Below are 27187 nucleotides of genomic sequence, written 5' to 3' on the forward strand. Positions count from 1 at the left end.
GCAACAAGCCAGGAGGGAATGAGAGCGAATTCTGCCAGGGAAACCAACCCGTGCGGCAGCCCCAAAAATCCCCTGTCCCCGCTCGCTGCCCTGGAGCCAAGCGTGGTGCAAGGAGAGAGATGCTGGAAGGGCATCAGCGGCACGCAGCATGCAGGGCTGGTACCACGGTTTGCACCCTCCAGGCACCCTGTTCGGGGCATGCACCCCACTGGGAGCCCTGTGGCTGTCTCTGTGGCAAGACCGTCCCTTCCCATGGCAATTAGGGGATGGATGAGAGCAGGCCACGGAGACTGCACCCTAAAAAACCCCCACATCCCAGACAAGGGCACGTCCCATCCCCAGAGCGCTGCTGCCCTCCAGCCCTGTGCATCTAGCCGTGACAGCAGCAAGCAAAGGGTTAGTGGCCGGCTCAGCCTTGGGAGTAGCAGCCAGGGACGCCGGCCACCAGCTGCAGCACTTGGCCCTTGCGGCAACCTGTGGCCGGGCTGGCAGCGGGGAGAACCCCTGCCGTTCCCGGGGGAGGCAGCACAAACAGCCCTGCCGCTGCAGAAACAGGCTGCGGCGTGGCGAGGGGAAGGCAAACCCAGAAGGAGCACCGAAGTGAAGCCAAAACTGAGCTTCCCGGGGAGCTGCTTCACCAGCTGGTGGGGTTTGGTCTCCCCAGCTCTTCCAGAAATAGAAAACGGGTTACTACAGGCTAAAAGTCATGGCTGTCTCGCAGCAGGTGGGAGATTGGATGCTGACGGTGGCAGCACGAGCGCCTCGTGCCCCTCGCGGGCTGACTGCGGGCCCCTGGGGGCTCAGCACCGTGCTCCTGCAGGCAGGAGGAGGCAGCGGGACGAGGCACGCTCCTGCGACTCCGACATCCTGCTGTCTGCTGTGTTGATAGAGAGAAACCTTCGCTTCCCCAAACTGTCAATCTGACACTATTTTTTTTTTCCGAGGAGGTGGCAGGAAACACCATCTGATTTGTTCTCTGGGACGCACAGCTTCTTTCGGGCTCACTGCGAGGCAACGGCTCTAGTGACAGCTCAGCACCCTGCAAACCTGCACAGGCTGGTTTTCTATGGCAACGGAACTGAATATCCTGCTGTTATGGAAACTAGAGACTCACGGGAAGGTCGCAGACCTGCCTGACATGGCACGGTGTTCGTCCCTCCCGCACGTACACTGCTCTGCAACTCCTGGGCTGGGAGACGAGGCACTAGCGGCACGGGTGTAGCACCGCCCGTGGGACCGTGTTAACCTCAGGTCCTTTGCAGGGAAGATGTGCAAAAACCCCTGCTGTGAGAGGAGGTCACTGCGAGAGCTGCCCCAGCCCCTCACGGAGCAGGCACCTAGCGGCAGCTCCCAGCCACTCTGCACTGGAGCTGCTGCAGCACCGACGGGGTTCCTCTGGGACCCTGGAGCGAGCGGTGCCAGGAACAGGGCCACGAGGGAAACCAGTAACAGCAGTACTGGAACACCAAGCGGAACCACAGAGCAGGGCAGGCTTTGTATCTCCGCAGTCTTTGATGGGAACAAAGCTTTCCTAACAGAAAACGTTCAAAAAGCTGCTTCTAAGGTACCGTTTGTGCTTTAAGTCACGTCGTCCTGATGTGTTGTCTTGGAGGACACGGTGACATGGGGCTTTCTGCGCAAACAGCCCAGGCACTCCGCAGAATCGCTGTTTCCTTAAATGCCTCAGCACGTCAGGAGCCGGAGCGAGCCCCCAGAGTCCTCGCTGGGCACTATCTCCACCACCCTGGAGGTGCTGCAGGATAAAAAGCTCGTTACTGCTGACGAGGGGAGCTCGGCTGAACCACAGCAAGCTGAGGATGGTGCCGGACCGCGGCGCCCCAGGGGACCTTGGAGAGGGAGCCTGAAGACCAGACGATGCATGGGCACAGGAACCCCTGGGGTCTGGAGAGCCCAGGGCCAAACCTCAGCACCCCCATCGGCAAAGGGGCACGAGGCACAGAGCCCAGAGGACACGTAGGAGCCGCAGCGCATGGGACACGCCAGGCAGGCTGCCAGCGCTGCCGCAGTGGCTGCCAGCTCTTCTGCCGTGTGGCCGTTTCCTCTCCCTCCTTTTCCTGCTGGCCTGGCCGTGGCACCACAAACCAAGCAGCTTCCCCGAGCAATTCCATGGGCCCAGTGCCACCAGTTTCAGCTTTGCCCTTTGGGAAGCACACCTTGAACTCTCCCCAGGCTGATCCCACCCCGTGCGCCCTCCAGCAATCCCTGGTGCACCCCACCCGCCGCGCCCCGGCTGGAGACGATTCACTATGAAATCTTCCTCACACCGCAGGCATTTTAATCACCAGTGTGAGCTCCAGCACCAGTCCCTGGAGCCGTCAGCCTGCCTCCGGCTCCCCAGAAAGTGCTGGGAAGGGGAGCAGCAGAGGTAAGCGCCCGCGAGGACCTGCCAACAGCTGCCTCGGATTCCTCCACAGCTCCTGCCAGATTTGATGTCTCGCTGAAGGTGAGCAGAGATGTAAATGTGGCCATGCCGAACGCCTCCATGCCCCCAAGGCAGGGCACGGCACCGCCGCTGCCCCGGGGACCAATCCTGCATGGCGTTTACCTGCGCGCCGCTGCTTCTGCTGTGAATCAAACCTTGAACGAGCTCCAAATTTCCTGTCAGATCGAGTCAAATTTTGGCAGAGGCTCAACCCACATCTTATCTAGAGCAGAGCTCCTTGGCAGCAGGCACCTCCCTGTTGTGTAATTTAATGATGTTATGGCTGGCTTGCAAACAGTAAAACAGAAAGGCCGTGACGTTATCTTAATAGGATTTTGCTCGCTGAACTCCGAATGTCACTGGCATTGCTCCCCAGCGTAGCGGAGAGGACGCGAACCGCCCCGGTGTCAGCAGCCTGGGTTGCCTGAAAACAGCATCAGTAAAAATTCAGGGTTCGAGGCATTTTTCTGCTACAGCCTCTTGCCTCTGATCCCTGCTAGGACCACGTGTACGCACCCAGCCAGCCCGCTGCAAGGCAGGGAAGCGGGCGTTTTTGCGGCAGCGGTGTGGCTAGCTGGTTTGTTTCCTTTCTCCTCCAAATCTCAGCGGTCCCCGTTGTTGATACACTGGAACCGCGTCACAAGCAGCTGCTGAAAGCATCAGCTTGCTAATTGCACAGATATCCTGGTCTCCGAGTGCCACATTTTAATGCACGTTTCGACTGCTTTAATGCATTCGAGCAACTTTACCAGAGAGCCCCCGCGTGCCCTGGCAGGCTGCTGCTGCTCGAGAGCTTTCCGCTGCAAAATGCACTCGGCGAGTTGAGCTGGGCCAGCCGGCGTGCTAGATAAGATTACATTTTCCACGCATGGAAATAAAAGGTTGTAATAAACCCTTTGAAGGAATAAATCTGGGTGATTATAAACTGCATGTTTTCGCTGCTTCCATTTTACCTCTTCATTAGCAGGAAGCGAGGGTGGTTGGTAAATAGCTGGGAATCCCCACTTGGCAAGCAGCCCTGTGATTTGTTCAAAGTGGCCATTTGTTTTCTTGTGGTCTCTGATCTGTGCTGTGCCCCTCTCCTCCGGGAGCTGCAGGAGAGGAGTTTCTAATGGACGGTAATGGAATTAGTAGCTTTTATGGAGGCAGACGTACGGCAGCACAGCTTTCGCTGGGAAGGAGGGCAGGCACGGCAAATGCCTGAGCAGAAGCATGTGGGAGACAAAGAGCGAAAGTTGAAAGGCAGGTCTGTAAGGAGAGGTAATAACTTTTTATTAGACTGATAGAGCGGGGAGGAAGACAGACACGCTTGTAGGAGAAAAAAAAAAAAAAAAAAAAAAAAACCTTCTTCAGGCTGGAAACAGCAGCAGGATGCCACTGGTTGGCGTCAGGAGGAAACAGCCAACTTCCACCAGACCTCTCCTTCCCCCAGCCCCAAAATAATTACCTAAACCTCTTTCCTGGGTGAGCACCGGAGGCTCAGGGCTGCGGAGCTGAGCACCTTCTCTTAGGGGTGCCCACCAGGGATGGCACAGCCCTCGCCGAGGGGAAGCGCAAGGCTGGGTGGGGCGGTGGCAGGAGGGCAGCGCACGGGGACCCTTCATGCCATGCGGGTCTTGAAACATTTTTCTTTCATTCCTCCCTACTTTTCCTTCTATCCTTGGGTCTCCACTCTGTGTTTCACCCCGCCTACCCAGCCACAACCTGGTTTTCTTTCACAGGCCTCCTTCTTCACCAGCAGGGCTGCCAGAGCAGGAGGGAAGAGCCCAGCACACATGGGCTGGGCACCGTCACTGACACAAGGAGAAAAAGCAAAATCATTGACATTTGGGGGGGAAAATTGCTTTTGCAACGCTGCCTCCTCTGCCACAGCCGGTACCATGCTTCTCAGCTTGGAAATACTTGGCGCTTTCCCCACCTTATAAATAAGTGATTACTGTAATCAAAATAATTAAGCAACCCAGCCTTTTAAGTGACTAATAGAAGACAATAATTTATATGTGCGAGGTTTATGGAAGTGATGGAGCCCTTTTAGCAGTTCTCGCAGAGCAGTAACTTTTTTAAAACAAACAAGCAAACAAAAACCCATACCAAAGCATGGAAAATAAGGGAACAAATCCCAGAGGAGCAGCAGGAGATGGTCTCAGCTGAGGGCACGCTCAGCACCGACTGCTCCCGTTTTCGTGGCCACTTCTGCCTGTTCAGCTCGATGCTGGCAGCTTGGGGAGAGATGCTTGTCCACAAGCCATAGCTTTACGAACCCACATCCTATTTTTTCCCTGTCATTCGCCACGCTCAGCCAAATCAACCACAGCACTTGTACACAGCTGGGGAAGGCAGAGGATGGATGCCGAGCCACGTCTCGCCGCCTCCGTAGCCACCATCAGCACTTCCAGATGTTCTCTGCCCCTCCGAAGACCCCTCACTCACTCCTTGGGGATTTCGGTGGCCACGAGAGCCCTGGTGACACAGCAGAGCCTTGCCACAGCGCAGCCTCCAGCAGCTCAGCACCCACAAAACCCAGGGGAGCTCCGGGCCCTGCTGGGACCCTGCTTCTCCAGCACAGGGGATGGTGCTTCGCCCAGTCCGGGCCTCTGGGACCAGGGAAGTGAGGACGTGTTTACCTGCCTCCTAAAAGGAAGCTGGAGACTAATAATCTGCTCGACACCCCCTTTTAATCACTGTCTCCCTGGGTCATATTTGAATGGATGTCCTCGAGGTGCGAGGCTTGCTAGCGCAGTACCAAATTACCAGGCAATCTGATCTCTCATGCACATTCATAATTAAAAATTCCCTGCTAAGTTGCATGTTTTTGTAAAAGCATTATTTTTACTATGAGCTCTGTGTCCTGCAGCATCCTGCAGAAGGCAAGCAGGAGGCAATTTAGACACAGAACAATTTTCCTCCTGCTGGAAAAAGGCAGATTTCTGCTCCTCAGGGACACGGCGCAGCGCAAGAAAAAAAAAGCAAAAAACAAAAACCCCAAGCCCAGACTGTAATCTACAAGGCCACATTTCACATCTGTTTTTGTAATGTTAACTTTTATAAAAGGGCTGGGAATAACACAATCAATTTACTTTTCATTTTGGAAGGTTATAAATTTAAAAGCAAGGCTGGTGCACGGCGGAGCTGGAACGCTGAAAGTTATTCTCAAAAAACCCAACCCTCTACTTACAGCAAATGCTGCTCCACTGAAAACAAAAGTGACTGTATATATTTTGGGGCAATACCGATTTTTAAAAGTTACCACACTGATTAAGTCCAGATGATTCCAAAAGAACCACGGAAAGCAACCAAGGTTTGGGAGAGGTCAGTCTTCCCTGCCGTTGCTCCACGGACCCCAAACTTCTTGATCTATATTAACTCCATAAATTAGCAGTGTAACGCCATTCCAGAAACGCCAACAGCTCTCCACTCTGCTGTTCTCATCCCTCTTGTCTGCAGGCCTCAGAAGATAATAAACGAGGCGAGATGTCAGCACATCTTCCCACTCTCTCGGCTCTGTTCATTAGAGGCAGGCTCCCGACGCGCACTTGCAGCGCCCGCTCTGATTCCGGGCTCGGGGGCAGGCAGGGTGCCAGGCAAGGATTCAATTAGTGTCCCACCTCTGCTTCGTTTTTCATAAGCCTCACTTAAAAGTCGAGGTCAGCAGGGCTGTGACGTGCTCTGACTGCAGACGGCCGCGCTGCCCAGCAGCCTCTAATTGCTTCCTGGTGCTAAGTGGCCCCGAGGCGGCCGCTGCCTCTCCTCCTCGGCTGCAAGCTCTCTGGGGCACAGACTGCCCCTTCTGCTGGTCTTCTTCAGCATCTCCCCCACCTCGTCCTTGAGCAAACGTCTCCGAGATGTGCTACAGCAGCCACAGCCTCCACAACCCGATGGAGAAATACATTGCGGGACGAGGCAGGAGCGCAGCTCCTTAGCACGCGGGCTGAGCCCACAGAGCAGAGGGATTCAGGGGTGAGGCTGCAAAAAAAAAAACAAGCAAGGGGCTGCACGGGCAGAGCTGCTTCCATCCCATGTCTCACAGCACGGGAACAGGAACGCCCCAGCTTCCCAGGCTGATCCACTGGCAGACGGCTCTGATACAGAGATAGAGAGAAGGGCTGAAGACCGAAAACAGCCACGATGGGAACAGAGAGGAAGCCACCCCTCGTCCTTCATGCTGGGACAAGCAGGGTGCCAGCCTGGCGAAGGGAACCAAGGACAGAGATCCCAAGGCAGCGGAAAGTCCAGGGGGAAGTCCTTCTCCCCCTGCAAGGGGGAATGAACGCATAAAATGATAACAGAGAGATTAATGGATAGCTTGAGGGTGCTGTGACCAAGGTTAGCCCAAAGGAAGCACTCGTGGAAGGAGGGTTGTTCTTGACAGATGGACTCAATTTGAACGCACAAGGAAAGAGTCTCCTGGGATTGAAGCTGCTCCTGTGATAAGAAAGGCTTCCAGCTGAGAAACACAGGGACGTGGTGCTAACGTCATCTACCTCCACCTTTACTACCAGGAAAAAGAAAAATACAGCTACGGCCTCAAACAAAAACCATCAGACAGACAGAGAGGAGGCAGGAGTATAAATACCAGTAGGAATGCAATTACTGACTATGTTGACTAAGGAACTGGATGTGGTCAGTAAGAAACAGCTCAAATGTTTATGCAGTAACGAAAGCAGCCCGGGTAACAAAACGGAGAGACTTGTATTACTTGGGCAGGACACAAAGCAGGGCACTGAGGGGATGAGAGGAACATGGGGAAACAGCAATCATAGCTGGAGTATACAAAACAAGCAGAGTCCAACGCTCAGAGGGCTCTGGAAAGAGTTTTTGGAAGAAGTAAGGGCAGAGGCAAACAGCAAACAGGAAAAATGCAGTGCGTGTTTACCAAAGGTGGATTGTGCCAATGACCTGAGGACTGAGGTTCCAGACGGGGGAAAAGCAGCAGACCTAATCCCAGCTGCCTTCCACAACGTCCTCCCCACGCCGCCTGCCTGGGAGGTGGTTACTGGTGGCAGAGATCATGACCTGAGGGCAAGGCTTGTGACACTGGCAAAGCCCTGGGTGGCGGGATGAAGTCCTGCAAGCCCCCGTGGTGGCAAGGCAGCCTCATCAGGCACTGTCTGCAGCTCAGCCTGAATTTCACCCAAGTCCTGCGCAACAATTTGACCCTAGGTGCAAGCATCCTGCAAGGCTTCAGCACCATACGGCCCATCCTGCACGGGCAGCAGCAAGCCCCCGACGGGAGATGGAGGTGGGGTGCTGGAGGTGAGGCTGAGCGTCGAGAGACCAGCACACGTGCCAGGAACATTTCGCAGTGCAGCCAGGAAGCACGGCGACGCTACGCCCAGGGGAAAAGCCAACTCACACCAGCTGCTTCAAAACACCCCACGGACGAGATGGACGGAGGAAAAAACTGTGCAAGAGGTGCCCGTGTGACTGCACCTCCCGTGGCACCTGCCCCACGTACACTGACAGCACCCATGGGAGCCTTGTGGGTGCCCAGACCTTGGAGCAAGCCTGACTTCCCCCGCACACCCCCGGCAGCTCGGTGGTGACCACGCACCTCCCCGCCGGTTCTAGGAAGGTCTCAGCAGACCGTGAGCGAGGTGGAGCTGCCCTCCAGAGGGTCTCCAGCGGCTCGGAGCCCTGGCCCCGATACAGGGCGAGGGACTGGCTGTCCCCACGCCGGCAGCCCCGCGGCTCGCTGGCACGGAGGGGCTGGCGAGCGGCAGCGAGCTGCTGGCAGATGGCGGAGACGTGGGGGGCACGGGAAGGAGGGGCCGGGAGATGCTGGTGGCTGTGGGGAGGAACGGCCGCAGCAGAGCCGGTTCCCGTCCAGGACGACAGCTTGCATATGGATAAACAACGAGATAATTACAACCTTGAAGAAGGGGGGGTGAGGGGGGGGGGGAGAAAAGCCCGTGGCTGCAGCGTCCTCCTGCTGCCAGCTCCTGCAACCCATACGTCCTGCACGGCTCCCTTCGCAGCCTCATCGCAAGGAAATTACTCGCCATAAAAGCCCTGGCTGGAGCACTGCATCAGATACAGCTGTGAAACCATTTATCTATTGATAGACCCCTATTGTCAGGGACTGGGGCTTGGCTTTCGTGCGAGCGAGCAATTTGGAAAAGCAAAAAATAAAAATAATAAAAAAAAATCCAACAAAAATGACAACCCAGAAAACCTACCAGCCAACAAACAAACAAATAAAGAAGGAGAGAGACAATACCCAACAGCTCGCAGGGTTTGCAGGCCTCTGCCAGCTGGGAAGCTAAGCGTATGAAATATGCATCGCAGTGAACAAAGCAAACTGAAACGCTCAGCGCTGGAGAGCTGTAACCCTTTCCTGCGCACAGGAGCCAGGCATGGGGAGAGCGACGTCCTGAGCTTGAGCCGAGATTCCAAAAAGTTAAGGGGAAAAAAGATGAAAGGCATCGGGGTGGTGGGTAAAGAAGGGCGCTGACACCTTGCTGCACCTAGGCTCTGGGGTTAAACGCGTACTGCTGAGCCTACACGGTCAGGTTTGGTGTTTAGGGGCTGCTTCTTAGTGAGCTGGGGTGGCTCCGAGCAGGCGAAGCTGCTGCTGTCCCCCAGTGCCCGCTCCCACACCTCCCGGCTCCCCGGGGAAGCAGGGGAGGAAACGCTTCTCCGAGCACTTGAAGGATGGGATCTCATCTCCCCAGGCCACCTCGCTCTGCACCGCACGCCCGAGAGCTGCTCTCAGCCCGGGGTGCAGCAACAATTAGCAGGTAGTGGGCACGGCAGCACCCAGAAAACCTGAGCGAACTGGAAGTGGGCAAGCACGGGGCTCCTGGGTGCTGCAAAGAGATCGGAGGGCTGGAGCACGTGGGTGGGAGGCATCCAGCACTCTAATCAAGGGACAGGGAAAAAAACGAAGAGAGGCACAAAGAGATCCAGCAAACTTTCAGCTAAGTAGATTATTGATCTTCGGGGCGTGCCAGGAACCAGCTCTGCAAATTGCATCAGTCCCCTGCCGCGAGCTCGCGCAGTTACCGGATGGCGGGGCAGAAACGCTCCCCACCTCGCCACCACAATGTCCCCAGGGTCCTGTCTGCACCTCGCTGTGCAGGATGGCGACGTGCCCCAGGGGTGGCACATAATGGCAAGCAGAACCGTCCCTGGCACGTAACGGGAAAGGCGGTGTGAGCGGGGAGCCGGCGGCTCGGGGCAGGTCTGTTGGGTGATGTTGTCAGGAGGGAGCAGAAGGCTGAAGCCTCAGCCCAACACGAGCGGGGAAGGCGCTGACCTTGTGAGGCTCTCGCTACAGCTAAGCAAATAATTTCCTTGGCAAACGCAGGCGCTCGCAGGAAGGGGGGGGGGGTTCTGGTTCCTCGCAGCCCAGGCGAGGTGTGAACGCCTCGCAGATTGCCCTGACAATGTGCCTGACCCCGTCACCGAGATCAGCTCCTCGCGGGAACCGCAGGGATGCTGAGAAGAGACGGCTCAGAGCTGAGCTCTTGGCGGGGCGCTCAGCTCCTCACCGGCTCCCGCAGGTACCCGTGGCCCTGCCACGCTCCCCGGGGATGGCTGCCCTGCAGCACAGCCCTGTGCTCCCCCCACGGCCAGGACCCGCTCGGTGCTGGCAGTTTCGTTATTATCTGGGCAGGAGGAGCACAGATGTGCACCGCGCTCCCTGCGTACGGAGAGAGGTCCCTGCCCTGAAAGTCGTATAATTGAAGCAGACGGCAGGCGTTTATTGCGCCGGCCGGGCTGCTGGGAGGTGTTTATTTCCTACAGGGGAACCAGCAAGCCATTACGTGACATTTGGTAATTTTTCATGTCGTCGGTACCAAACCACGCAGAAATGCCCAGAGCGGGGCTGGGGCCGCAGACGCGCTTATTGCAGGGCTGTGTACGTCCTGCCCCGGCCCTGCTGCCACCTTCCTTCTTCCACCGGGACCCCTCTTCCAGAGCAGGTCCACACCACAGCTCTCACAGCCTTCAGCCACTGAGCTTTAAGCCTTGGAGCCCTCCTGCAGGGGAGGTATGACACAGTATGAACTTCTTCCACCATTACGCACCGCCCTTGCACCACTGCCCTCACCTCCCACCCCGTGCGGGGAGCTGGAGCACTCTCTCAGATGCTGTTCACCTTCGCAGTAAGGACAACACTCAGGAAGTACCACGGACATACTAAGCCATAACAGGAATAAAAGAAGGAGAAAATTCAAAACAGCACCACCGAGCTCCTGGGATAACAGCAGGGCAAGCCCCGCTCCTGCTCCTCGAGATGTCAAAGGCTGGGGAGGAGGGAACTTTTTGTGATACGAGGCGAAGCAGCAGAGAACACAGCTGAGCACTACCTGTGTGCCGTCTTCATCTCCCTGAGCATGAACGGTGTAGGAGCGACCACCACTCCTCAAAGTCTCGGTGGCAATGCACACCTCCACCCCTGGCAGCGGGGTCCCCACAGAACCTGTGAAGGAAACGGAACAAGAGTGAAGCAGTGGACGGCCCCTGGGGAACAAAAAGGATGCAAAAGAGCAGCTGCTCTTCTATCCATGGCATCTGCAGCCTGCGCTGGCACGAAAGAACTTCCTAGCAGGGGGTTACCCTTCAGGAAGGCTTCGATCACATCATATGTCTGCATGCAAATGTCACGGCGCTGCAATACTCCGTTTGTTCGCTGAGCAGGCAGTGCTGGAAATGCCTAGGAAAACAAATGTGTCTCCAGCCCTGAACAGTCTCTCTTGGCCAGTCTTTGAAGACATCAGCACAGCTTCGTAGCTCAGTAATGAAGCTGTCTTTAAAAAAAAAAGAAAGAAGAAAAAAAAAAAAAGAGCACAATGAAACTTACACAAAGATGCGAAAAGAAAGAACACAATGATTAGTACAGTGGCTCACTGCTTCTCTATAGCCTGGACCTGACAGAGAAGGCAAAGGCTTAACAGCGTAAGAATTGCAAGGGATTATCTCAGTTTTATGAGACATCAATACACTGTATAGAAAACATCACAGGAAGAAGGCAGAGATCAAAACCACCACATTCTTCCACTGGGTTCAATTTTCAAAGCCAGGGTATCTGACACGGTGGCACAAACAACTGCTGTTAAGCTCCAAAACAGTCCTGCGACCACGAGCTCCCAAACCTGCAGCCTGCAGGGCTCCCACCCTTGCTTTCATGTATGCTCTTCGTAGTAGGCATCTGAAAACCCAGCCGAAGGGGCAGCTTTGTTCCTGCAACCTCTGTCTGCCAGGGGGCTTCAGGCACAGCATTAACCACGAGTCTTGGGCATCTGCTGGCTCAGCAGGTTTCACTCCGCATCTCAATGGCACGAGGCGGCTCTTGGGGCAGGATGAGGCCCGTGGCAGGATGAGGCTCGTGGCATTCATCCCTCTGAGCTCAGCCCCAGTGAGCGTGCAGACCTGCACCGGGCACAGAGCATCAGCACCGAGCCACCTGTGGCTTGGGAGGGCTGGGCAGGTTAAACTGGGAAGTGTGCTCTTTATTTTGGGATGATCAATTTTTCCACCTGGAGAGCATCCAGCTGGTGGTCCTTTCTAACTCTGCTCATCAGGCAGCATGCTCAGCCCAATGCAGCATGGCTGGGATGTCCCTAGAGCAAGGTGAGCAGGACCTGGAGCCCAGCACTGCCTGCCCCTCGTTACCTGCATTTCAGGCATTTGGGCTCAAGGGGCATTTTCTGTGTCCTGGTCTCGTTCTCCCATTCAAGTCCCGGAGGTCTGGTGTCTGACATCATGGTTTAGTGTTTGCTACATTGGTCAGTTGCCATGGAAATAGATGTGTCGTCGTAGCCCAGATTTATGGCATCCCTGCAGGATCAGCTAAGAGCAGATGGGCTATGAGGGAGTGAGATTTTATTGCAGCGAAACTACCCTAACAATTAGCAAATCTGGCAAGAAATAAACAGAAGCTACATGGCAGTTCCGTGATGTGTGTCTGTTCAGCTTGAGATTGCCTTCGGCATGTAGGTCAGCTAACACGGATGGCCAGGTCCTCCTCCTTCCGTGAGCCTCACTCAGGCTGCTCTAGCACGGCCAGACTCACTGCCAAAAGTCCAAGACAGGCGACTGCAGCAGAGCAGGGAGGGAGAGTGGGCTACATTCTTCTCACCAGGAGTTAAGTGCCACCTGAGGTGCCGTGGAGAGGTATTTATGTATTTTAAACAGAGTCTGGTACCCGCCACGAGACTCCAGGACGACTCCAAGCAAGTTATAATTCATGGAAAACGAGCCAAATGTTTGCACGTCGAGCTTGCCAGAGCCACCTTCCAGAATTCTATGGGAACATTTTCTCCAGTGTGAAAAATACCATGTGCTGACAGCCTCAACCCCAGCTAAAAGACACGGCAAGGGACAGCAGGCAGACACGGCAAGTAAATGAAATCAGGCTTACAAGGCGCATGGAGGGGAGCAATAATCAGCGCAGTGAACTGCCACAGACTGCCACAGATTTGCCAGCTCTGCAAGCCTTCAAATCGTGATCAGATAGATGCCTTCCTGCAGCATACTTCTTCACTGTATGCAGCTATCCTCCTCAGTGCAGAAAGGCAATGGCCTGATTTATGGGCAGCACTGCTAAACGATCAGTGACCGCTTCTGGTCTTGGTCTTTGAGAACCAAATGTCAAACATCAGCCAACGCTTTCAAACACATCTGAAGCCACAGAGAAGTCAACATATCCCCCATACAACGCCGTGCTTTGGATCGCATTTACAAGTACAGCTCCATCAATTTATTTCTTATTTGGCTAAAGTAAAACCAACATGTAAAATAAGCCCCTTGTGGGGAGCTGTTTCCTTATGTTCTGTCTGGAGAAGTCTTTTCGGTAGTTAGGAAAAATGACAAACTTGGAAATTGACATCTGTAAAGGCTGAAAATGCTCACAGCATTGACTAGAGCTACATGAGCCTGACAGTATTAATAAAATTTGTGCAAAGGCAACGACTAGAGCTTCTCAAGCCCTCTGACACGTTAAAATACATGCCATGCTGACTCCAACAGGTCGGTGCTTGGCTGAGCAGGTCCCAGAGGCACAGCCCCAGAGCTCTTGTCTTTCTTGAGACCTGAAGCAGAACGGGGTCAGAACTCAGCACTGCCTTCCTTTTGTCACCAGCCACAACTCAGGGGTGGAACTGGGGAGAAATCCCTGCTTTCTCCTCTCGCGCCCTCCCCCTGCCCTTCCAGCTCTCTCCAATTTGCGCACTCCCGAACGTTAAGAAATGCTGGCAGCATGCCCACGGTGTCAGCTCAGCCAGCCTCCGACAGGCTGCAGTCAGCAAGGAGTGACACTATTATTCTTCCACCGGTTCTCCTCTGTTTAAAAAAGTTGTCAGCTCTTCCCAGATAAATTTAATTGGCCCTGCGGTCTGTGTCCTTCGGTATCGGGGGACCTCGATGCTGTTATGTGCGGTGGTGTCCTGGGAGAATTGAAACAGGCCAACGATAAGGCACTCAACGATCTCACTGTCAACAATACACGGAGTCCCCGCTGTAGGAGCTATTAGCCGCCTCTGATCTAAACCTCCAATTAAAGTGGTGATTAGGCCCAGCGAGGCATTCTCTGCCCATGAATTATTCATCTCCCTTCACAGTAACAGCACCAGGGGGATTAGAATGAGAGCTGGTGAAAACAGAGGCATTTTAAGCAGGGTTTTAACCATATACAAGCAAACATTTATCTTTCAAATCTTTCATCTTTTCTTCTTTCGGAAATTAAAGGCTCCCACCCTCCCCTGCTCCTTCAGATCCGCGCTCTGGTGGTGCCCCGTTGTCCCATGGGGACACAGGCGGGCGCTGAGGCCTCTGCCCTTCCCCAGCCACACCGAGCGGGTGTAAGAGGGCAAGGGAGGCCCCGGACCTCTCCTCAGAGACAGGAGCTCACGAAGCAGCAGAGCAGGACCATGAGAAGACATGAAGAAGAGATCGCTTCTGCTCCGTGTGAGGATCCTGGGCTTTACCCCCGAGACCTGCCTCTGCAGGCCGGGATGGATCACCGCTGGGACAGGCACTTTGAGCACAGCCACGTTAACTCCTTGGGCTACCCGGTGACAGGCCGTGTCATCATTCTGAGACAAATTTCTGGAGTTGTCCACAGTCATCCCTGTCAATCTCATTATCTGCTCGCTGGCACCTTCAGCTGGGCCATGGTTTAAGGCACCGATGGCTGCTGAGGCCCAGCTTCCACCAGCACCGTGCCTCTCGCACGGTGAGCTCCCGAGCTGCTGGCAGAGAGGAGCAGCCACCAGGCTGCTGCAAACAAGGAGTCCTCTGCTGCTTAGCCACATTTATGTCATTATTTTTTTTAAATAAAGCTTTGGGCAGCGTGTGGGGCTGTGGTCAGCCACTGCCTAGCACCTGTCCCCATAACACTCAGTGCTGTCTGAGGTCTTTTCTGCGGTAAGCTCACTGTTCCTCCTGCTCCGGGCGCTGTCCCCAGCCAACCGCTGTATTTCTCAGCTGAGTCGTTCACACTGGGTACTCTGCTGTACCTGGTGACCTTACATCCTAGTCTCTAATGGGGTACTATATCAAAAGCTTTTCACAGCTCCGGTAAATTATGCCTCGGCTTCACCCATCTGCTTCCCAACTGACAATTCCTGAAATAAATTAATCAAGCCTATTCAATTATAGCCCTCTGCCTGTAAGGTCTCTGGCTGATCCACACCTTTGTCAGATTCTTCTCTCTCCCTTCTGAAGGAAGGGCAGCCTTTATACCCAGCCTCTCTGCTCACAGCTTTATCAGGTTATTTGCCCCCAGCTCCCCTGCAGACCCAGTACTGCCACAGACTACGCACTGGCTCTGCTTGGGAGCACACGGACCCAGCTCCAGAATAAATGCTGCCCTTTCTTCATTTCTGACTTGCCCATGCTACCTTCAGTCTTATTTCCTTTCTCCTTTTGTCTCCTGGGAAATTTATAGAGCCTCTACTCATTGCCCCTACTAAAGATGAAGAAAAAGCAAACATCACCAGGCTGCAGGGACGTTCGAATGATCTCAAGCTGCACCATCACCCTGCAGCATGTGGTCACAGAGCTCATGCAGGTAGGAATCGAGTTTTCTGTCTGCTTCCTTCGCCAGCCTGCAGGAAGCACTGGCTGGGACAGGGTGGCAGTATTACAGTCACTTGGCAGAAGTAAACCACAGTTCGTATTTCATGCTGCCCCCAAGCTGTTCTCAGGTTCAGAGCCAGTGCTGGGGGAAGCTGTGGCTTCTCTCCCTGTGCAATCCCTTCAGGGGCACAGGTGCCACAAGCAGTCAGGACAGGGGTGCTGAGGGAAGCCACAGGGCACAGGACAGTCTCTGGGTAACAACAGTCCCCTGAGAGACCAAAACGATGCATATGGTGCCATGCATGTGCAGACAGCATGTGGGGAGGAGAAGGTGGCATAGTGGTGGGCTGGGTTGCTTGGCAGACAGATGGCCACGTTTTTAACCAAAGGGAGGGTGGGGGCATTTTATATTTTTAATGTTTTAGATCAATTTATTTCTAGGTTACATAAAACTACAGATATTGAGGAGTCACCAAGTGTAGCTAGGAGAAGTGAGGGAAGACAAGGAGAGAACAGAGCCAGAGTGTACGACGAGGTGTGACAATTTCTAATTCTTGAAGAGTTAAGAAGCTTGCACTAAAATAAGAGTGAGCAGACATCCTATTTTAAATGTTCAGTACTGATTGGTAGGACATGAGCTGCTCTGTGGAGAACCCTGTGTCAACACGCCACACAGATACATCTTCATAAAGCAGAAGCTGAAGACGCAGACCCATCACCGTGCTTGAACTCACAAAGACTTTGGAAATCATAAAGCATCCAATATGGACCCTGCTTCTAGAACAGACCTGGCCTGGCTGGTTGGACAATGTGCACCACTGTGAGCTCTGCACACACAGCTTTGCCAATGCACCATGGGCAGTAATCCCAGGGAAAGCTGCCAGCCGCTTCCCACACACTCATGGCCTCTCCTGGCTTCCCAATGCCAGCTCCTCTACCAGCACCATTGTTCATACCATAGCCCACTCCTGAATTATGACAAGTGGTGAATAATTCACAGCAAAACACCTCTAAACAGAGTCACCCTCTTGAGACTCCTACCTGGGACACGGACTCCATGCAAAGGGTTAGAAAGCGCCATCCCAATCTCCGTCATCCCATACCTCTCCAGCAGCGTGTGCCCAGTGATGCTCTTCCACTTCTCCAGGACAGGCACAGGCAGGGCTGCAGAGCCCGATACCATCAACCTGCGCAAGAAACACCACATAAGAAAGCATCCAAGATGAACTTTGCTCCAGGGAATTTGCATTCGAACACAAGGCTACATGAAGAATGCTCCTACATAAAATCTTAAGACACAAGTTCCCAAAGCCTTTAACCAGTACCAAGCTATTCCCCACATATAGAAGATTCTCTGTCTGATACGGGTTTTAAATTTAGATGGGACTGACTCTTAAAAGAGATGCTGCAGCACAAGCTTGGTTTGCGGGATGAAGTCCTTACTTTTGTGTTATGTAGGGTGACATACAATAAGCATGCAGACCCCTTCTGGCTTTATCATGCAAGAGTGGCTCATAATTAAATAATGTCACCCCTGTTCTTGTCAGGGAGACACTAAAGCACTCCAACCTGCCTGGAAGCGCGGAGAGGTAAAGCCAAAAAGAAAACTTGCAGATCCCCTGGTACGACAGCCACCAGCAGCCCCTGCCTGGTGCAGAGGGGCAGCGCTCACCTACCTGATATTCTCCTGGCAAAAGGCACGCACAAAGTCCTGGACCTGTGGCTGAGAGAAATGCTTGTCGTAATATTCTATCAGCTTTGCATAGACGGTGGGCACTGCCATGAAGACGTTGACACGGGGAGCTTGGGAGCTTAGGAACTTCTTCCAAACCTAGAAAGGAAGCAAAGACATATATAAAAATGCACCTCGATATAAAATGCAGAGGGAAGTGATGGTCAGCACTGTCAGCACCAGCTCCTCAGTGCCTTTGAAGAGGTTCACAAGCAGGGGCTCTGCAAGCAATCCACTGCGCCCCTCCACAACTCCTTTATGGTGCAAAGGGAAACTGAACTACAGGAATGCAACAGACTTGTTCACAGCAAAGCCACCCCGGGCTGGTCAGAAACAGCCAAACCTCTGACCCAGGGTGCTGCCGAGGGATTCTGGCAATTACAAACATCTGTGCCAGGCACCTCACCCACATCCAGAACAAGAGGTCCCAAACCTCGGCATGCCCCTCATTCCTTCCTTGTATCCAATCTAAACCGCCCCTCTTTAGTCTAAAGCCATATTCCTTGTCCTATCACTACACTCCCTGATAGAGTCCCTCCCCAGTGGACTTGAGACTCCAGTGGAAATGGTCTTCTCCTGGTGATGGGGTGCAGGAGATGTGCCCCCGGTGAGCTCAGCTCAGCCGTCAGCTGCCGCAGGTAAGACCCAGTGGCTGCCCCACTGACCGCACTGGTGCCGAAAGGAACGGTCCCTGTAGGACCAAAGTTCTCCAGCTACAGCTCCCGTTAACCTGCAGGAACCATAAACTGGGTCAAATTCCAGGAGCCGGCTCTGCTGGAGGGGAATGACGAGCCAGTGACCCCTGGCCCCTGCGCTGGCTGAGCAGCTCCACCTGGGAGCAGTCAGCAGCGGGGAGCGGGCATAAATATTGCAATTAGGCCCGTTTCTTCCACACACCGTCACTCTTCCCCCTAGGTAAGCTCTGCCCAGGACAGGAACGCTGCAAAGCCATCAATAAATAAAAGGCTACGGCCCGCTCAGCCTCGGTGCAGGCTGCCTCTCTCCCTTCTCCCCGCTCCTGCCCCGCTGGTGACAAATGTATTTCCTAACCGCTCCTGACACCGCGGCCGCCTCTCCCCTCCCTCCCGGTGCACGCTCAGCTGCACACAGGCGCGTGCGGCGGTGGAAAAAAGCCTGAATTGATTGAAGGTGAACAAGTGCTTCTCCTTCATGCTGTCACCCTGGCTGCTGGTGCGCTCTGCCCCTTTCCCCTCCGTCCCGCTCGCTCGGGCTCCATTTCATCGCTTTCTACTCCACCGCGCCGGCGCCTCCTCTCCCCGCGCGCCCTCTCTCCCCGTCGTCTCTCACTTGGCTGCTTCAGAACAATCAGCTCCTGCAGAAAGCCGCCAGCACCACAGTGTTATTCTTAATACAGCAGGACACATCCAACAAAGGCACCATCCCACCCAAGAGGGGAGCGCCTGCTGCCTCCCAGCCCAGCCAGCCCCCGACGGGACCAAACGCACGGGTTGGGAACCCACCAGGCTCAAAGGGCCATGACCTAAGGGCACCTCCAGCCCCTTCCAGAGCCCCAGGAGCTGGGACACGAGCGGTGTAAACCCCACCTAGCATCAGGGAAAGCAGAAGAGGGATGCAATTTGCCCAGATTGATGGGGTGACATGCCCAGAGGGGAACATTGCACTCCCTGTTGGAGACGCATTGCCACAGCCGTGCCCTGACGCTGCAGCACTCTGCAATGGGGCTGAGCTGGGAGCTGTGGGCTCTTCAGTGCAGAGCACCATGGGCTGTGGTCCTGAGCTCCAGCAGCAAGGCCTGCTGCTTTCCTTGCTCTGGGAACCCAGAGGGATGGTGCCAGACAGCGCGTTTCAGAGCATGAGAACAGCTGAGAGTGGCTGGTGCTGGCAGTGGGCTCGAAAACACCCCACCTCCCCAGATCATCCCCTAAAGCAAGGCAGAATAGGCAAAGCTGCACTTAGAAGGATGTAACGCCTGCTATATTCCTTCCAGCCTCTTTCCCCAAAGATGTTTTTTCTCTTCAATCCCCCTGGTACTTCTCCCATCTGAGGCAGCAGCACGGACAAGGACGTCTCCAAAGCCGGGGGCTGAACCCGGGGACCTGCTCCGCTCCCCCTGGTGGTCCCGAGAGCCTTGCCTCGGGCAGGGAGAGACAGGTGACGGCAAGCAGGGATCAGGACCGTGCCAAAGGAATTGAAGGGAGACAGACACTTGGGGCTGTTCGATCCTCACCGTGTGATTTGCCTTCAGAAGCTCAGAGCAGCTGTGGGGAGAGCGGGCAGCCTTCCAGGCTGCCTGGCCACGCAGCAGAATTATTTTCACATGCGTTTGGATTTAAAGAAAAACAAAACCACACACAAAAACATCACTCCAAAATACAGCAGACCTCTCCTGCACCCCAGAACCCCCTGTCCTCGCACATCTGCTCAGCTCCTGCCCCAGACAAAATCCTCTGTACGCCCCCCCCAGCGAGGGGAGCAGCTCCTTCTGTGTCAGTCCGACTCGCCCCAGCAACAGCCCCTTCCTGAGGATAAGCAGCTGCCTTTGGATTCGTGCCACCAGCCACTGCTGGGGCGATCTGCTGACAGCCAAACATCTCCACCTGTTCTGCTGCTGCTCAGCCAAATCTGGATCCCAAGCATGTGTTTTAACGGCACTAATCACCACGCCGCGGTACAAAGCTGGCACTCCCGAGCCCTCTGCAGACCCAGAGGCGTCCAGAGGGCTTGTCACTGCCCAGCCAGCTGAAACAGCTATTTCTGTTTTATAACTATAACTTCACGGTTTAAGGGAAGGATCTGGGAAAGCCTCGTTACCTGGGACTAATCAATCAAGCCTGGGACTTGGACAGCCTCCAGCGAGAGGCCAGCTCTGCCCTTCCCGCACGCGGCATCCTCCGACGCTGTCAGGTTTGGAGCAGCACGATCAATCTCTTCCTCTCTGTTATCCTACGTGTCACTGTCACCACATCCATTACCTGCGGACGGGATATTGGCAGCCCATCACTCCGTTTTATTTTGCTCACCTGATGCTCTCTGCTCTGCCTGCCGGCAGGGAGCTCAGAAATGCCAGCTCCAGCTGGACGCCCACCAGCCTGGGACCGGGCACAGCTCAGCGGGGCTGGGACCGGGGCTGCAGCTTGGCAGAGTCCTCTGGCCTAATGCTGAACCTTCAAAATCATCAGGATAGCCCGATGTACAAAGGAAGCACCGGTCTTCAGAAGGAAGACATTCAGGAGATGGTGAGGAGCAGACCCAAACTCTTTTTACAGTCAACAAGGGCTAGAAACAAAATGTTTCTAACTGCAAGAAGGGGACTAGCTCTCTATCAGCAGTAACAGCAGCAAAAGCCCAAGGCAGGCACACAGCACTGTTGGCTCACAGGTCAGGGCTGCCTGAGCCAGCAAAGAAGCGGAGGACCTTCTGTTCCCAAGAGCCTCCTGACATTCCTGATTTTCCTCCCCTCCCACTGCACGAAAGCATATCTGGGCAATTCCATGGGCCGGCCAGCGGGATTTTGCCATCAGTAAATGAAAAAAAAAAAAAGAAAAAAAGAAAAAAAAAAAAAAAAGGAGAAAATGACACCAGCGGGTACAAAACAATCCCAGTGAGGCGAAGCTGCAAGATTTTCCCACGTATTTCTTGCAGCACACAGACGGCACGATGGTGAGTGAGGCCGGAGGAGAAGGCAAGCTGCTGCTCCAAGAGATCCCTACAGCAACCTTCCAAACCTGCATCCAGATCTGCTACCACCACCTGAAGGAAGAGACGCAAACGCAGGGTAGAAAAGGAAGAAAATAATTTTTTCTTCCTTTACAGAGCCCTTGCCTTCAGAGGGAAATGTGCAATGACAAACTAGCCAGAAAGCACCAAATCTGTCAGTACCCGGGCACCTTCTAACGCAAAAGAAAGGTCGCAACGACCATAAAATGTGTGCTAAATCCAGCCAGACTTTGCCTGGTACAGGGCTCCAGAAGCAGCTGGCAGAGATGCAGCAGAAATGCCTAAAAGCTGAAAAGAAAGTGACTATCAGCATGGATTTTCCCATCAACCCCAAGCAGATAACAGACAACGTGTGCCGCTACCTCTATTGACACATACAGCAGCTCCTCTTCTATAAAATTAGGGTATCGTTTCCAGTTGTTATCGGATTTTTTTTTAAACCTTTTCAGGAGTAACAATACCCCTAATGCAAGGTTAAATCGTCCCTTTCCCTCCCTTTTGAGCTGGGAGATGGCTCTGCGCTCCGCATCGATCCGTGGCGCGCGGGTAGCGCTGCCCGCGAGGCAGGGCTGCCGCCAGCCCACAGCCGCGTCCGCGGGACCCCGCGCCCCACGCCGGGGGCAGAGAGCTCCCCCCGAGCCTGCAGGGGCATGGGGAAGGGCAGGCAGGGCTGCACACCCGCATCTGACCCCGCTGTCCCCCGGGCGGAGGGCAGACAGATGCGGCAGAAGCCCGGAGAGCAGCGGTGGGAGCTCTGCCTTCGCCGCGCCGCCGCAAGCCGGGCTGTGCGCGAGCAACGTGCAGAACGGGAAACGTTCCTCTCTTCAAAGGGAAACTGGGCCCTCGGTGGCTTCAGCTCCTGTTTGTTATAACCCCGAACTGTTTGCGCTCTGCATGACGCTGGTTTTAATCATTTATTCATCAGTGCGGCTTGATGGCCCCTCTGCATTCCAGTCTGAAGCTTTTAAACCCTCACCGCGCTGTAGGCATACTGAGAGGAGCAAGTGCTTTCCCTGGGACCCAGTAATATAAGCAGATATGACAGGCTCTGGTTCCATTTTTTATTTTTCCCCACACACATCAAAAGACATTACTCCGTAACAGATGCTGAGGACAGACGGCAGATCTGGGGAGACGTGAAGAAAAACTATAACTTTTTAAAGCCAGGTCTGCGAGAAGCGATCAAACATAATCCGTTCACTAGTGACCTGCTCCTCCCTCCTCCGACTCCTCTTTGAGTCTGCAATAAAATTACTCCTCTGAAGCCTCCGATTAACGGATGAAAAGACAATTGCCTTTCTCCAGCCGGAACGGGAGGGGACGCGCAACCCCCAGCGCACCGAGAGCACCACCTTTTCGGTGCTTGGGTACTGGAGACGGGCGTCCTGTGCTCGGAGTTGCCTTTATTTTAAAAATAAACTCAGAAGGGCTGATGCTTGCAGAAGTGACAGGTCCGGGGGAGAGGCTCAGTGCTGTGGTGTGCGCTTCTCCCCGCAGGATGTCCCCGCGCAGCCCGGAGAGGCTTCCCCTAATCTGGTTGGCACGGATAACAGCAGCTAGAGGGGCAGCACTCTGCTCACAGACGTACCAGCCCGCTGGGCTTCAGGAGGAAGTCTGCAGGTGTCCAAGACAGGGCGTAACCCTCCAGTGCTCCGGTGACCCCGCACACAGCGCGAAGCCTCAGGGCTTTGGGGCTGCAGCAGCCTTCCACCACGTGCAGGAGCTGCCACGTGTGAACGCGCCGCGGGGGACGCAGCCCCAAACCGAATTCACAGGAACGACGAACGATTTTGATGGCTTTGCGTGTGGCAGCGTAAAGCAGGACAGGATTTTTAGTGGGCTTGATCCTTGGAGGCACCTGAAGTCAGACACGCCGTGGTGCTGGCACCGGAACAGCAGCCCCTCTTGGAACGGCAGGGCGATAAATCTGCGTCCCGGCGTGTTTACCAGCCGAGTGGCTGCAGGGCACAGCCACGGCTGTCATCCCGTAGGAGGCACGGCGCAGCTCAGAACCTGCCCAGCAGAGCCCAGCGGGCAGCGCACACCACCACGAGGTCACGCAGAGTTTAGGTTTGCAGAAGCTCGCTGGAGTCTGCTTTTTTTCCGTCGTGGTTTTGAAGATTTTTATTCTACTCCTACACCAAAGACCGAAAGAGCTACCAGGAGCTGAACCTGTGTTCAGCACCAATTGCTGACCGCCTTTCTCAGCTGTCCCTTAGGCAGCCCAGGCAGGACCAGAGGTGGTCCAAGGCAAAGAGAAGCCGTTCCCCTTGTCCAAGCCCGGGATGGATCCTGCAGAGCAGCCGCTGACCTCGCATCTCTCCCCGAGAGGCTCCCGTCTGCAGGGCGCCTGCCTTCCCCGGGCTTGCCTCCCCAGACTCCGTGGTATTTCCATCGAGCACTGGTCGTGCCACGGGGGTGCTCAGCCTTCGCAGCTGTACCAAATCAGTGTGGGGAAGGGAGAGGGGGGATCTCCGGGGAAGGGGTGCTCTGGTGCCTGCCGGGTGCAAACCCCGACTGCAGAGAGGCCTCCAAGGAAGAGTGCGTGCTCAGGGGCCTCCTCTGCTGCCCGGTGGGCAGTGGGCTCGCGGAGAACCCATCCCTTCAGCACAGACATCAGTAGCCTCCCTCCTCCTGTGGTCACCAGTTTTCACATACACAAAAGAAAAGAAAAGAAAAGAAAAATCAGTGTCTTTAAATTTTCTAGCCCTGCATAAAACAAACGAGGCAGGCGTTTCAAAGTGGGACACGCCGGCTGCCTGCAAACAGGACGGTGCAGCTGGAGAAGCAAACTCAGCCTGGAAGCCAGCTCTGATGGGAGGGAGGACCATTTAGGGCCGCTCAGGCTGCAGCTCTGGCTTCAAAGCACATTTCTGCCCTCCCGGTTCTCACGCTTTGCCGAAAACAAAAATAACATCAGAGCTGCCTCTGCCCCACACAGCTGCGGGGAGGAACGAGCTCTCAGACACCGCTCTCCTGCCTGCTGCCAGTCCACGTGCCCACAGCAGCAGAGACGTGGCTGTGCTCTGTGATTTTGTGTGATTTTGGGGTCGGGGCTGCCCTTTCCGAGCAGCAGACACGCTCCGGGAGCACTGGGTGCTGCTCCCACGGCCCCAGGGGGCACCCAGCAGAGGCACGCTGCAGCCCGAGCAGCACCAGAGGACTTGTGCACCACGTATGAAACTGCTGGAAATTAAGGGTTCATTTATAAGCCCTTTATTAATAAATGATTAATAGATGCTGCCGTATTTTTTAATAACTTACAATAAAAAGATGCTACAAAAAGCTTAGGCAAGACAGTCCTAACAGATGGTGCTATAAAGTGAATTATAACATGTACAGTAGCTAGTGCAAAGTAATGGATGTCCTCATTTAATAAAAAGAATCTGATTTTATGCAGCAACTTTCACGCTTGAGGCATCTCAATACACTTTAATGAGCCCTCGTGGCCTCAGCAATAGCTCGCATGCAGCCTTGGACATCAGGTGCTGTTTTAGTACGAGAGCGGCTGTTGGTCAGGACACGGGGGTTATTCTGCAGTCTTGCTTTTTAACCTTTCCTTGGACGGCTCCCAAAAGCAGCCGGGAGGGCCTGAAAGATGCCACCTCCTAACACTGCGCTGCAGGGAACGACAAACAAGCCTTGGTCCGGGGCTCGCAGTGCCTTCCAACTGAGAAAAAAAAGAGCACTGTTACCACCACCGAAACCAGACTGGCATCTGTATCTGACTATAAGGCACGCCACAAATTATGTAATTTAATAAACACTGTAATAATAAAGTATTTATTTTGTATAATGAAGTGTTAGTGATTAGAAACCAAACACACATTGGGCATGCTGCTGCGGTTTCTCTTGAACCCATGCCAGTATCACTCAAGGCTAAATATGTCTGCAGCAGGTTGAGAGTAAGTTCCTAGCCTTGTTTTGATCAGCCTGTCAAGTGTTTTAGCTGCCATTCGGGTTTCTTTATATCACACTGTAATTGGCTGCTTTCTCAAGGTGCAACGAAGAGAAAAAGCACACAGCAAAACTCGGGCTCCTTTTGCAAAATCCTCCACTGAAACTCCGCTGCCTTTCTGAAAGCTGATTTCGGCAGCAAAGGGCATTTTGTAAACAGCTGGTGAAAATAGACTGGAACTGAAAGGCAGCTTGCATTAAACTCCACAAGAAAGCCTTATTTACCCTCGTGTGCTTTCTTTGTAGTGTCGATCAAACCACTTTCGGCTCCCAGGGGAGGCCCTCGGAAAAATAAAGGGAATAAAAAAATAGAACAGCAAATGATGTCCTTCGGAGCCCGAACGCACCCGAGAGCCCTCGGCACGGCGCTCAGTCGCCGTCGCTGCGGCAGGGGCGCTTACCCTGCGACCTCCCTGCCCAAGTTCAACCCCCAGGGCCAGCCGGGCACCCTCCAGCTCTGTCCTCGCTCGCCCTTGGCCGTGAGTCCGGCGGAGATGCTTCGACCAGAGGCGGCAGGCGGGCATCCCGCTCCCCGGCACCTGAACCCATCCTTCAACGTCAGCTCATTGATTTGCAGATGTCGGGGAGAGAGCAGAGAAAAACACAAGGGGAGAAGGGACAATCCATCACCGGTGGCACAGGACGTGGAGAAACGCGCCCTCCAGAGGGCTTGGCTTTGCTTCCAGGCTATCGGCACGCTCCTCTGCCACCGCCCCAGCTGCCTCCCAGCGTCACCGGGGCTGGACAAGGCTCTGAGCCCTCATTTTGGTGGGGCACACACACGTCCCTGCTGCACCCTGGGCTGCGGGCACGGACAGCACTTCTTGGGCTGACACCCTAAAGACGGGGGAAGGTAAATGTGGCAGTGATTAGCAAAGAGAGAGCACTGGCCGGGGCTGCCGGGAGACCTTGCCGCCCTCCTCTTCTTACTCTAGAAATGTGAGTGCAGAGCAGCCCCTCTGGGATCCTGGGGCTGCACCCCTCAGAAGGACCGCTGCTCAGCCAGCAGTGGGGTTTTCAGGTGGCAGGGCCATCTTGAAACAAGAAGGGAAGCACGCCTTTTCTGTGGTTGCTTCTCTGAGAGGCAGAAATAAGCAACCAAGAATCACGTGGCCCTGCAGTCGCTCAGATCAGAGCCCGGGCTCACCGTAGAGCAGCAGCATCAAAGGCTTCTGGGTGTATCCTTCGCACTTGCACTTTGTCCCTTTGGCGTGACCAGGCTGCCTGGCACGTGAATAAACACGAACAGGTAAAGCAGCCTGCTCAGTCACAAAGCACAGGCCTCGCAAGCTCTTCTCGCTTTCCCAGGGAGTTCTGTACCAACGAAGGCTTCCCTTCTGCTGCGAGGTGGCCCCAGCACCTGAAAACCCAACCGCTCACCTGCGACACCGCTCAGCTCGGAGCAAAAAGCAAACTCCAGCGTCTCTCACCACCAACAGCACCGGGAGACACAGGTCAGCAGCGCCAGATCCCAGGGGCCAGCAGCTCTAAAAGCTGTTCTCCTTCACTGTCGGCTGCCCTGTTTCTAGTCCCACTTCACCCTCTCTTTAACCCAGCTATCTGCCACCGTGGGCAAGGAACAGAAGAGAAGCAGAGCACCAAGCCTGGAGTTTCCTGCCTCAGCTGGAAAACAACCGTGAACGCAGCGCAGACGTGCTTATGAGTACGGTTTCCCTCCTGCCACCTTTCCTTCAAAGCTGCAAGCAACGCTCAGTTTGCAAACTCTCACTTCTATTGCCGAGCCTAAATTGACAGATCTGTTAACACTTGTACCTCTGCAGATGAAGAGCAATGTTTCTATGCAAGTGACAAGTATTGGTATTTCTCTTACCCGGGCTGCAAGAAATTCTAAAGCCTGCGTGCTGTCATGTGATGTAATACGAAACATCGAGGACAGAAGATTGTAATGGAAAACGCAAGCTGCTAAAAATGAAATATCCAACAAACAGCATAGCTCCAGGCAGCACGGTGCCGACATGCAAGGGAAAAATCCAATATTTCCACCTTTCTCCTCGGTGCTAGAAAATTAACAACCCCTATTCCAGGTGCTGAGGCTCTTAGCGGGTGTCTGGAAGGGCCCACCCACGACCCGAGAGAGACCCCCACCACGTCGAGGACGGGCAGCGCAGCGTCACCGTTACGTATGGCACACTCAAACAACTTGTAACCTCCGGAAGAGCACGTTTACCCCAGACTGAGCATCCAACCGAAAGTGGCTTTTAGCAGTTTGTGAGCCGCATGCAGCCAGTAGCTAAAGAGGCTGGAATTGTTTAGGAACTTATTTCCAAAGTTGCTCTAATCACAACGCACGGGGTCTTGCTGCTGAATTTCAA

At 54.5% G+C, this 27187-nt stretch overlaps 2 protein-coding genes across 4 annotated transcripts in view; one reads left to right on the forward strand and one right to left on the reverse strand.

The window, feature by feature from the left end:
• ACSF3 (acyl-CoA synthetase family member 3) overlaps positions 1 to 27187 on the reverse strand; it is a 58369-nt gene that overhangs the window by 25776 nt on the left and 5406 nt on the right. For all 3 annotated transcript variants that reach the window (XM_040571081.1, XM_040571083.1, XM_040571082.1), the window contains 3 exons: positions 17143 to 17297; positions 16508 to 16653; positions 10756 to 10868 (listed from right to left, as the gene is read on the reverse strand). In XM_040571081.1, coding sequence (XP_040427015.1) covers positions 10756 to 10868; positions 16508 to 16653; positions 17143 to 17297 — 414 coding nt within the window. The remainder of the gene's footprint in view (positions 1 to 10755; positions 10869 to 16507; positions 16654 to 17142; positions 17298 to 27187) is intronic.
• Positions 5 to 8322, forward strand: LOC121076615. Its single transcript, XM_040571084.1, has 2 exons — positions 5 to 2464; positions 4165 to 8322. The coding sequence occupies exon 1, from the start codon at positions 19 to 21 to the stop codon at positions 922 to 924; it is 906 nt and encodes a 301-aa protein (XP_040427018.1). The 5' UTR covers positions 5 to 18; the 3' UTR covers positions 925 to 2464; positions 4165 to 8322.

This window comes from Cygnus olor, chromosome 12, assembly GCF_009769625.2.
Source record: "Cygnus olor isolate bCygOlo1 chromosome 12, bCygOlo1.pri.v2, whole genome shotgun sequence".
NCBI lineage: Eukaryota > Metazoa > Chordata > Aves > Anseriformes > Anatidae > Cygnus > Cygnus olor.

What these genes read in the sequence shown, in the direction of transcription:
- LOC121076615 (XM_040571084.1), top strand. Translation starts at nt 19, where the DNA reads ATGAGAGCGAATTCTGCCAGGGAAACCAACCCGTGCGGCAGCCCCAAA.